The 12,018-nt window shown below is 57.4% G+C and overlaps 1 protein-coding gene across 1 annotated transcript; it reads right to left on the bottom strand.

Annotated features, from left to right (window-relative positions):
- Positions 1–4,028: 4,028 nt before the first annotated feature.
- On the bottom strand, positions 4,029–8,255 carry VWA1 (von Willebrand factor A domain containing 1). The gene is made up of 4 exons (XM_006871768.1): positions 8,177–8,255; positions 6,471–7,028; positions 4,484–4,765; positions 4,029–4,360 (listed from the first exon to the last, which is right to left on the bottom strand). The coding sequence occupies exons 1-4, from the start codon at positions 8,253–8,255 to the stop codon at positions 4,029–4,031; spliced, it is 1,251 nt and encodes a 416-aa protein (XP_006871830.1).
- Between the last annotated feature and the right edge of the window lie 3,763 nt (positions 8,256–12,018).

The following is a 12,018-nucleotide window of genomic DNA, read 5'->3' as shown; positions in this document are numbered from 1 at the left end:
TGGCAACAATTGTGAGGTTGGCCCAGCACCGGGCAGTGTTTTGTTCTATGGTGCATAGGGTCGCTGTGAGTCGGTACTGACTCACTGGCACCTAACAACAACAACAACCCCACAAAAGTGTCAGGTACCATATTTGCATTCTTAACTGTTCAATGCCTTCATGGGTCACGGCACCTTATTTGCGGAATTCTGGTGTGGCGCTGTGGGTTAATGCACCAGACTGCAAGGCTGTTGGAACAGCAAGGTTGGTGGTTCAAGCTCACCAGCTGCTCCTCATAAACACTATACAGGGTTGCTATGGGTCAGAACCAACTCAACGGCACTTAACAACAACAACATCCAATCATTTAAAGACTTCTTTAAAATGTTCATGAGCAAAGATGTCGATTTGAGGACTAAGATGTGCCTGACCCAAACCCTGGTATTTTTAGTAGCTTTATATGCATATGAAAGTTGGACAGTGAATAAGGAAGACCATACAGGAATTGATCTGTTTGAGTTATGGTGTTGGAGGAGGGTATTAAAAGTACCAGGGACTGGTAGACCAAACAATCAGTGTTGGAAGAAGTACAACAGAATGCTCCTTAGAAGCCAGCATGGCCAGACTTCATCTCTCATACTGTGGACATATTATCAGGAGGGACCAGTCCCTGGAGAAGGACATCATGCTTGGTAAAGTGGAGGGTCAGAGAAACAGAAAAAGACCCCCAACAAAATAGATTATCACAGAAATGGGTTCAAGCGTAGCAACAATTGTGAGGATGGTGCAGAACTGGGCTGTTTTGTTCTGTTGTGCATAATAAAGTCGCTATGAGTTGGAACTGACTCAATAGCTCCTAACAACAATCCTATCATTTGGTGGGAGTTACAAGACCAAGACTAGAAAGGTTAGATAATACTAATGCATGGCACAGCACAACTGCTCTTCTCCAGAAGGGCTGCCACTCTGTCAATCTCTGATGGCTAGAGCCCACGGTTCCCTTTATGCCCCCACCTCACCTTACCGCCAGGGGGCGATGTAACTTCCACGGATATTAAAAAGAAGAAAAGGAAATTGAAAGATTCCATCCCAGGAAGAAAGCAGAAGAGGCAGAGCTTATACACTTGAGCTTTGGTTTTACTTACAGATCTCTTCAGGCCCCAGCAGGAGAGCAAAGGCTGAAATGCGTTGAAATGCAAGCATTCCCCGACGACGTTTAAAATGGGGATGATCGGACAGCCATTACTGTCTCTATGGAAACAGTACTACTCTAGCTGAGGCGCTGCCCCACCCCCTCAGAGTCCTGTGACAGCTTATGTTTCGAGGCACTCAGAGAGCAGAGTAGTGTGCCAACTTCCACAGGGGCCCTGGTGCAGGTGACATTCTCCTTGCCAGCCACTGCAGCCCAGCAATGGCTCTGGGCCCCCAGTCTGCAACCTCAGAATCCTCAGCTTCCCTTCTCCCATGTGGGCTGTGGCTCTGGAGAACTACTCATCTCTGGAGCCTCTCGCGTGGCCAGCTCCTACGCCTGGAATCCCAGATGCCTGCTTTTCTCAACCAGAACCAGTGGGGTACAGACCTTTCTGGCTTTGGGAGCACAATGAAAAGCTCATCCTCATGGTGTGGACGCAGCTGTGAATGGAAGTCAGCCACCTGCGAGATCTAGAGTAGACAGAGGAGCTGTGAGAGGTAGGACCAGGACTTGTTGGGGTGGGGCCAGCCAACTCACTGGGACCCCAGCATGGCTCCAAGACGCAGCCCAGAGTCAAAGGCCTTGAAAAAGTCCTTGGAGGATGTAAGGGTAACCACTTTCGAGACTGGGGCTTCCAAGAGGTGCTCCTTGGCCTGGATATGGCAATGGGATGCTTGGCCCTCCTGCTCCATGGAGCAGACAGTGTTGGGCCTGGTGTCCAGCAGAGATGGGGAGACACCAGAGTCACTACCTGGGGAGGAAGGTGACCCAGGGCGATGGGCCTCTTCCTGCTTGCTGTCTCCATGAAAGGTTCCGGTTGTGCTTTGGGCGATACATTCGTCACCCCACTTGTCTTTGTGCATGAGTCAGAATAAGCAGCTATCTGCAGAGGCCATCACCATGTTAGGATGTCCTGCTGCTGCCCTATTGCTCCTGCCCCCTGCTGTGGCCAGGGCTAGACTGTCAAGTGGACTCTAGGCTCAGACTGAGCACCCAGGAATTTGAGTTGGGGGATAAAAGCCAGTCTGGGGACATTCTGCACTGTCAGATACCACCTGGCTTCTGAGTGGCCTCATGGTGTTCAAGTCTACCTGTTCCACCCTGCCTAGGGTTGTAGCCAGCTGCTAGGGTGATTGTGAGTTCCTGCCTGCTGACCATTGGACAGACAGAAATAAGCATACAGCTTGTGGGGACCCAGCCAGAGACAGAGTGAAGCCCCCAGCCCCACACAGTCTTTCAGGCTTGACATGGGCAAGGGACCTAGGGAAGGGACCCAACACCCTTCCACAGAACCCCAACCTGCATGTCTGGCCAAGGGCTGTGCTGTTTTCCCCTTCTGCCCCTAAGGGCCAGCTGGACAGCCTCAAGCCCCTCCTTTGCTCTGCTCACAGACAGGGCGGGGTCCTCTGATCTCCAGCCATCATCACACATACAAGTGAACACCGGTTATGAACTCAAGAGACAGGAGCCTAGCACATAGCCGGCAATGCATGGGGTGACACCCAGCATGGCTGCGTGAAGCCTCAGGTATGCTTCTAGCATATACACACACCAGCCTGAGCAGAGAGACAGAAGGAAGCTTCTCTGCCTGTCCACGACCGCCAAGCATTGACCAGGCCTCAAAACACCTGCAGTCTGTCTGGTTAGGAGCTTTATTTCCATCAGCAAGCATTAGCATAAAGTATCACCTTCAGTAAGGGGAGCGCCAGTGTGGAACTGGGCCCGGGAAGCCTTTAGATACCCTCTATAGGAAACAGCCAAGGCTGTGGTCCAAAGCAGCTCTTTCCATGTGGGCTTCTCACCTACAGAAGCTGGGAGACACTAAAGAGAGGGTGCTCACAGGGGTTCGCAGGAGGCATGGTGGCCAGTGGTGCCGCTCAGAGGAAGGGGCAGCCTCTCCCCTCAGTTCCCCAGCACTAGCCTCCCACTGCTGGTATTCCCACAAAAAGTAAAGTGTTCTAACAATGGCAGGACACAGGTTTCATCTGACTTAACTATATTCTAAAGTCGCAAATGTTTAGGGGCGCAGGGCTGGAGGGTGGGACTTTGGGCAAAGCCAAGGGCAGGCCTGAATGGAGCTCCCTTGAAAAATCTCAGCATAGTATTTAGCGACCAGGAGGTAGCCTGTGGTCAGAAAATGTTTCAGAGAGTCACTAAGGTGACTCCTCAGGCCAGGGAGCCTTGGTTGGAGTGGAGCTTTGTTTCCAAGGGTCCCCCTCCTGCCAAAATATGCCCACTACTCTCCAGTAACGGCTAGCTAGGCACAGCTGGTGTCCTGGCATGAAGGCAGAACCACCTGTTCCCAGCAATCACCGCCCCCAGGCCCACCTCCTAGTGGCTGACCTCACCATCAGCCTCCCAGCAGCTCCTTTTCCTGTCCTCTCCAGGAAGTCTTTGAGGACTGCCCTGAACCACTTCATTTCCCATTGCCCTGCCCTCCTCCTATCAGCATCCAGGACCCATGTGGCCAAGAAGACTCAGATCAACCTGTTGGGCCAAACTCCCTTGAACCAATGCCAGCCCTGGCCACCAGAGGGGCAGGCCCTTCCACAGGAGGGGGGAATCTGGCCGCTGCTCTCCATTCTGGGCCCAGCGCCAGCCCGGGTGTTCTCAGCCTGTCCAGATACTCTATCTTGGAAATCCTGCCCAAAGGACACCCCGTGTGCCTGGCTCACAGCCAGGAGGGGTCTGCAGGAGCCTAAGGACCCAGCCGGTTGTGCGCCGCGGCCAGGGCCACCGCGGAGGGTCTGGCCGGGGGAAGTCAGGCGAGGCCCGCGTCCTGGAGAGCAAGTGAGGACGGGGCTCTCTGGTCCCGAGGCCGGGGTGGGGGTCACGTGGAGTCCCCGGCAGGGAGGGTCAAGGGCCCCGAGCCCCAGCGTCGGGGAGGGTCGGGACACGGCTGCGCTCCCCGGGGGGCGTGCAGGCTTTAGCGGACAGCGCTCGCTCGCGGCCAGAGCGGAAGGCCGCAGTCACGGTCACCAGGTAGAGGGTACCAGGTGACAGGCCCTGAAGTGTGGTGCTGTTGTGGCCCGCGGGTACCTCCACACGCTGCGCTACGCCACCCTGCAGGGGCCCATAAAGCACGTGATAGCCCAGTGCAGCAGCTGGACCCAGCGCTGGGGCCCAGGTCACGCGCACGCTGCGTGGCCTGGCGTGAGAGATGACGATCCGCTCCGGCCCGGCCTCCTCTGTAGGGAGGGCAATGTGTGAGCTACTGGAGGCCACCTCCCCCGCCATCCTCCGACAGGACCCCTGTCCACCCCCACCAAGAGCCCTTGCCCTTCCCGCCTGCGGTCTGGGCCCCACCTCACCCGGCAGCGTGCGCACCCGCAGGTGCTGAGGCCCCACAAGGCGTTCATTGGACTCAGGCACCAGCGCCACATCATAGTCCGTGTCGGGCTCGAGGCCGGCCCAGACCCACTCCGTGGTGTTCCCTGGCAGCTGCTGACGACGCACCACTCCTGGCTGGGCACGAGTCACCAGTTCCAGCACATAGTAGCCAGAGCTGGCGGTCAGCAGGGGAGGCCAGGCCAGGCGGAAGCCGCTGGACGTGACCTCAGAGGCGCGAAGCTGCTGCTGTGGTTGCATTGCCTCTGCGGGTGGAGGGGTCAGGAAATGGAGGTCACCTCTTCTGTGCCTGAGTGGGGGCTCTGACTGGTGAGCCACAAAAGACTCCAGACTGGAAGCCCCAGTAGGTGGGCAGAGGTCGTGCCAGCAGGCCACTAAGCTCCTGGACAGCAAGCCTTGGCCGTGCCCAGCAGCTTTTTCAGTAAGTAAATGGTACGCAAATAATGTAAAGCAGGTGATGGAACTGGGGCAAGGACGGAGAAGTAATTGTTGCCTCCACCCCTCCCATTCAGGGCTTCCTTGCCTGCCTCAGTTCCAAACCCAGACTCAGGAAAGGAATGGTGGTGGTGGTTATGTGCCGTGGAGTCGGAACCCACTCATAGTGACCCTGTACAGGGTTTCCGAGGCTGTAAATCTTTACTGGAGCAGAAAGCCTCATCTTTCTCCCACGGAGTTTTGAACTGCTAATCTTGTTTGCAACCCGATTTGTAACCACTACGCTACCAGAGCTCCTTCAGGAAAGGAATAGAGGCCACCAATTCCCTGCTTCTAGGGCCCACAGTGATGTCTAGGAACGGAGGACTAGACCTAGGCCTGGAATGGGCCCAAAGGAACAGTCCAAGGGAGACTGAAAGAGGCAGGGCAACTCTGGCAGCACCTGAACCTGGGTTTCTGGGGTGCTTTCTGTCTCAGGTCCTAGATTCCTCTGGAGTATGGGCCTTGTGGGGGGGCGGGGGAGCACCACATGTGTTACCCGAACATTTCTGAGTGACCTGCAATTGGATAACTCTATGTTTGAGTGGAATTACAGGATCTTGGATACTTCCTCTTTCTGGATGCCTAGTGCCCCAGTCACCAGCCCATCCCCCAAAGTCAGACTCACCCCGTCCAAGGAGCCTCCCATCCCTCCACCTGACTTCTCTGCCCAGAAGCCTTTTTTTTTTTTTAATGTCCTGTTGCCTGTCTTATGGTGCTGTGCCATCCAGGCTAAGCTATAGAGGAGACCACATGGGGCCAGATGTCCCTGGGAGAAATCTTTCGGAGGACCCTCCTCTCTTCTCTAGTCCACAGTCAAGACCTTCCGGCTTTGGGTGAATGATTAACCCAAAGGCAGAGACTTGTGAAGAACTCTGGGTTGGGGGCATTTTTCAGGGGCAGCAGGAGGTAGATCAGGGACCATGACTTTCTCCAGCCACTCTCCAACCCGGAGAGCCAGTGGGTTGCCTCTCAGCTCCTTACCCCTACCTCCTACAATGCAGTTCCCATAACTAGCTTCAAGTCCACACCTGGTTTGCCTGCTACGTGGCCAGCCCCCTCCATGATGCTGACCTCACCAGGAGTGGAGCCAACTCCTTAAGCAGCAATCCAGGCCCTTCCAGATCTTTCTGGCCTCTCCCCTCTCCAGATATGGGGGCCCCCGATGAGTCAGTCACCCCCTGCACATCCACTGAGTTCCGGGATTTCGAACCAACTTTCTCTTCCTCTTTGTCAGCCACGCCCACCAGGCCCCCAGTCTGGATCTACAGCCCTGGGCAGAGGCTCAACAGCACCCTAAACAGCCCCAGAGAGCAGGCTCCTAGGGGTGCACAGTTGTAGCACATTCATGGACAGTGCACAAAAAGGCTTCATGTCCATCCTGTTCCCACTATGTCACCACATATCCCACAGCCCAGTCTGTCCTGTTGTGGCTTCCTGCGGGATCTCCCCAGGGCCCCACCTCCTCTCACCTACCAAGAATGGAGCCCCGCAACTCCTGGGCAATGATGTGTAAGTCATCCACGTCCACAAAATGCAGGTGCTTCTCAGGAGGAGCCGAGGCAGCTGCCGACAGCTCCAGACGGTTTCCTCGGCCAGTGCTGATGATGAAGATGGTGACACCCAAGTCCTTGAGCTCTTGCATGGGAGGCCCCACGGGGTCGCTGGAACCACCATCTGTCACCCACACCAGCACTTTGGGCACCCCCGACCGGGCACCAGCTGCTGTATCAAACAGTTGCTCCTTGACGTAGGCCAGTGCCAAACCAGTGTTAGTGTCGCCCATGCGCTGGGCTGCAGCCCGGATGGCATCCTGGACTACCGCACCCGAGCCGTGCTGGCCAAAGGGGAACTCAGTGTACGGCCGGCTGCCCACGTGCACCAGACTGGCATGCAGGGCTCCAGGGCCCAGGGGCAGAGGAGCTGCCAGCTGCCCTAGGAACTCCCGAACCCTGGAGAACTCGTAGTGAGACACACTGGCTGAACTGTCCAGCAGGAATAGCAGGTCCCCCTGGGGGGCCGATGCTGAGGGGCCTGGAGGAGAAGGGAGGGTTCAGCCCTGGGCCACAGGCTCCCTCAGGCGGTGTGCCCCTAGGACCTGAACTTGCCCTATGCCACCCAATCCCAGCTGTTCCGGGAGCCTGTTCTGTTCCATCCCCCAAGAGCCTATGAGAAGAAAGGTTCTGAGCCAAGCAGGAGGCTCAAGTCCTTCAGTGAGTTCTGTGTCACCGGGACAGCATCAGTAGAGATATTATCTGGGCTCGGTCCCATCTGTACACGGAGAGGCCCACACCCTCTCCTCCCCAACTGACCCACGAGCCCTGGGGAACTGCTCTTAACATCTTTGCTGCCCTCCAAGGCTGTCTCTTGCCCCTCAGGGCGCATCCCACCTAGGAGGTGCGCACAGCAGCAGGGGAGGAGGACACAACACTGGATGAAGCCCTCTTCCCCTCCCTGGCCAGGCAACCCAGGCTGAGTTCAGTGACTGCATTTACAGATGATGTCACCTCTCCCCAGGCCCCCATCTTCTGCTCCATCTGGACCCGGGAAGCAAGACACCTGCGGCAGCCTCTGAGGGCCCCCCCTCTGGTGCCTCCCATTCCTCACTATCCCTTCCAGTACATCAGGTGGACAGTTCCCCCCCTCACTGTGCCACCAGAGGGCGTGGGTTTGGGACGCTTCCGTTCTGGTCCAGATCCCCAATTTGATGAGGCGACTTCAATACATCTACCATCCCTCTGGAGTCTTGGTGTAGCTCTGTGGATAAGCACTGGACCGCAAAATTGGTTTGAACTGGAGAGCCGGGGGTTCAAAACCACCAGCAGCTCCTCAGAAATCCTATACAACAGGGTTGCTGTGAGTCGAAATCCATTCCACGGCACTTAACAACAACAACCAAAGGTAGGGAAACTAAGGAAGAGGACACCTCTCCCCTCCCTGACCAGGCCCCACGATGCCACGGAGATGCCTGGTCACGGCAGACGGCGCACTCTACGTCCCAGCGCTCACGACTTCTAGCCAGCCCGGAGCACCTAGGTCCGCCAGTCTTAGGTGGGTGGGGCTGCTTAGCCTGACTACCCTCCGCCCCCGACCGCGGGAGGACAGCCACCGCCAGGCACGCGCCGTGGGGAGCGGAGCGGGAGCCTGGAGTCAGGCTCAGGCGCCCACTCGGCTTCACTCACCACGCTCTGCGCCATTCCGCGTCAGCGCCAACGCCAGCCGCAAACTCAGGGTCAGACCGAGCGCCGTCCAGACGAGCATCGCGCCACAAGGACCAGGCGCAAGGAAGGGTGCCGTTTGCTTGTTCCTGGGCTGCAGGGCGCGCCACTGCACGGCCTGCAGATTGAGGCCCCTCCCACGAGGCCCGCCCCACGGTTAGGCCCCGCCCCCGCCTCTCGGCAAACTCACTCGTCCGAACGTGCACAGACCGTAGGATTCAGACACCGCACTAGAGAGATCCGATCATGACGCGTTCACTGGCACACATACTTTCTTCTCCAGGTGTGAGGCTGTGGGGGTCTGAGGTCTACCCCCACCTCCCAGCCAGGTATACAGCAGGGAGTTACCAAGGTTACCAGGAACCCTGCCCGTGACTGCGAAAAGCAGGGGTACTTGAAGTTAGGCCAAAGAGAAGTCCAACCTATTGATCTCCGTGCCTGACTAGGTGTGCCAAGAGGGGTGACACCAGAATCAATGTTCCTTCAGACCAGGCCCAGAGCCCGGCAAGGGGTGCTTGTCTGGGGGTTGAAACATGTGTCCCCAAAGACTGATCAACAGGGATTGGAAGGATCTCAGGCCACATCTAGAAAGGACAGAGCCTTTGGGAGGGGACAGCAGCCTGTGAAACTTGAGGGGTGCTTCTTATGGAATGCGAACCCTCAAAGCAAAGCCCCCATCCACCCAGCTTCCTAGAGAAGAGACCTGGAGCTGCAGACAGCCAGATACACTGAACGATACATTGAGATTTGATGGGCATGTGATGTCAAGCCCAGGCCTCAGGCAGACCCCAATCACCCTTGGAGAGGACCATCAAAAGGAAGCCACTGTGAAGCCTGAGCCCACAGGTCTCGGGATTTTAGTTAGGCCCAGAGTGACCAGAGGTGACTGGCTGCAGGGGTGTCCTGAGGACCCTGGGCCCCCCAGGGCAGATCCCCGATCTTAGGTGAGGCAGTATTTCCTGGGCGGGATCCTGCCCGCCTCATTCCTCAAATACCTTCTGGTGGGGTAAGCATTGCCCTCTCCTAACTACTTTCCACAGAAATAGGGGCCAGGCCACACTTGCCCCCAGGGCGAGGGGGTGGGGTCATCTCTGCCGGACGTCTCCTCCCTTCCCATTCCCCCTGGAGGATGCTCTGTGGGAAGACGGATGGGACGCAATGGTTTTCCTTCCTCCCTTCCTGGCAGGTGAGGCTCGGTGGGGGCATAGGGAGGCGCGAGCTCCGACTTTGCCTAAAAAAGGAAGCGCCTGGCGGCGGAGTGGAAGAGCTGGCGGCAGGAACAAACGAGAACAGTGTCGTCGCCGTCCCCCCACCCCCTTGCCGGGAATCTTGGCAGTAATGGTGCTGGCTCAGCTCCACAGACCTCAGGCCTCGGCTGGGACCAGAAACTGCTGGTGTTTCCCGCCTGGGCCCCGTGGGGGGAGCAGTGGGGCTTAGACCCCGGATCCAGGGGTGTGCAGCTTAGAGATGCCTGGCCAGAGGGGCCATGGGGGTGAGATGAAAGCCATGGTCGATTCGGCACAGCTGGAGTGTCATGCAAACCTGTCTCACCGAGTGCCCACTGTGGACCTGCTGGGGCAGTGAGCTGGGCAGTGGTGGTCTGTCCTGTGGGGAGGCTGCTGGCTCTCAGGCAGTATCCCCCGCCTCCCTGTTATTGTCTCTCACCCTACTCCTGCTGGCCTTAGGAGAGCCGGGGAACCTAGCTGAGCCCAGGCGGGCCCACAGTCACACTGGGAAGTTTCTGTACCTTCTGGAAAAATTGAGTGGGTCTTGTTGGCCGAGTCTCAGGCCCTCAAGGAAGCAGCCACTCTCCTCCCTCTAGCTGCGCCATCAGAGGCATAAAGGACCCAAGAGGCCCAGCCTCAGGACAGCTGCTAGGATGCGATGCCCACGGGCACAGGCACTGCTGCTGCTCTGCTGTACTCTGGCCTCATGCCCCCTGGACCTTCCTTTAACAGCTCCAACCTTTGCTCCCTGCTGCTGTCCCCAACCCCAGAGGGGAGATCTGGGTAGGCAGAGGGTCCCCAGGGATTGAGTGGGGTCAGCCAAGGGTGTAGCAGTCAAGAGCAGGCTAGGCAAGAGGCAGACGCCAGAGGAAGCATAAATAAAATGGTCCGGAAGCTTCCTCTTGAAAGGAGCCAGTCCTAAGGGTAAGAGAGGCAGAGACAGAGACAAAGTGGTGGGACAGGAGGGGCAGATCCAGACAGGTCATAGCAAGGTCTCCTCTTCCCCAGGCCCAGCCAACTGGTCCCCTCCGCCATCCTACAGACAGGTAGAAGGGTTCTGGGCAGGGCCCTCCCTCATGCCCCAGGGACACTGGCTGGCCAGGCACCACCCCGCCCCCACCCGAGGTCCTCGGGAATGCTCCCTCCTCCGCTGCACTTCAGCTTCTCCGGAGAAGAAGGGCCTTTTGTCTCCAACTTGATGTGATCATGCTCAACCCCAGGAGAAAGGGCAAACCGGAGCCTCTGACCCCACCCCTGACCCCAGTGTGGGGCCTGGGGGCAGAGGCAGTCTGGGCCCCCCATCCCACCCTGTGTGCTGGTGGTTTTCCATGCCCTTCAGTTCACAGGCTCACGCACAGACACGACATAGAAAAAGGAAGCAGCTGGGGTGTGTGTGGGTGTGGGCTGAGGCTAGTGACCCCTCCCCATAATATTGCATGCAGCAAAGGCTGAGGGCAGCTAAGAGGAGCAAGCCCTATGACTCCTCACCAACCTCCCCATGGCCCCACCCACACATTCTTCTCAAGGGACCTGCCTATCTAGGACTTGCTAGAACCTGAGGACCAGTTTTAGGGGCTTTTGGGACCTGGCTCACCCCCATACTGGTCCCCAGAACTGTTCCATGTGGCCAGGCTGTACAACTGGGGGGTGGGCAGCCTGGGCACAGGGTGTGGCAGGGACACCTACATCCCTTCATTCTTCATCTCTGCTGTGCCTGTCAAGTAGATGATGGGCCCTAGCAGGGACCTGGAAGAGTCCCTTTCCTCACAATATGTTCCTGTCTGTGCATATTAGTTAGCAAGGATGTATGTCGGTTTATTTCCCCCAAGTCAAACAAGGTGGTCAAGACAGCATCTAGGGATGGCACTGGGCAGACAGCAGACAGAAGCACGAGGGACACCCAGGTCTAGAGGGAAGAGCATCCAAAGGCAGAGGGAACAGTAGGGGTAAATTCCCCCAGGTGGGGCTTGGCCTAGGTGAGTGAGGGCCCCAAAGAGCCCAGGGAGTAGTCTGGAGGGCCTCAGGCCAAGGGAAACTGGCAGGATTGAGCAGTAGGAGCAGTCAGGAGCCTGTGGTGGTGTGTTGTGAGAAAGAGAGGCCCCTTTGGAGTCTAATAGGCTAAGGAGATAACTCCTAGGTGCTCAGCTTCTGCTCTGGACTCACCCTTCTCTGTGGGATCTCTCGCTGACACTGGTTGTGAGGGGATACCACACAAGCCTGCTTCCCATAGAATCAAGGCTTGGATGATCTTCCCTCCTGGCATGTCTTTAGTTTGCTCTCTGGAGCTTGGATGGAGCTTTGAGTCCGGAGCTGCCAGCAGGGTGAGGACAGGTTTGTGTCATACCCTGGCAGAGTAGCCTCCTAGAAGTGGGAAGGGCACCAGGAAAGAACAGGGGCCTTCACCCCCACAGCCAGCCCACCCACCCTGATTGGCCCACCCACCCTGGCTTTGGTTCCTGCTTGGAACCTGGGTGGGCCCACATTCCTGGGTAGGGACAGATCCACCCCTAGGTTCAGGGTAGGAGGGCCAGGTGAAGTAGGGGGCCCTGATGGACCCAGATAGATGCAAGTTAACTCAGG

This window comes from Chrysochloris asiatica, unplaced genomic scaffold (assembly GCF_000296735.1).
Source record: "Chrysochloris asiatica unplaced genomic scaffold, ChrAsi1.0 scaffold00173, whole genome shotgun sequence".
Lineage (NCBI taxonomy): Eukaryota > Metazoa > Chordata > Mammalia > Afrosoricida > Chrysochloridae > Chrysochloris > Chrysochloris asiatica.
Note: the sequence above shows the minus strand (reverse complement) of the source record. Positions and strands in the feature narration are given on the sequence as shown.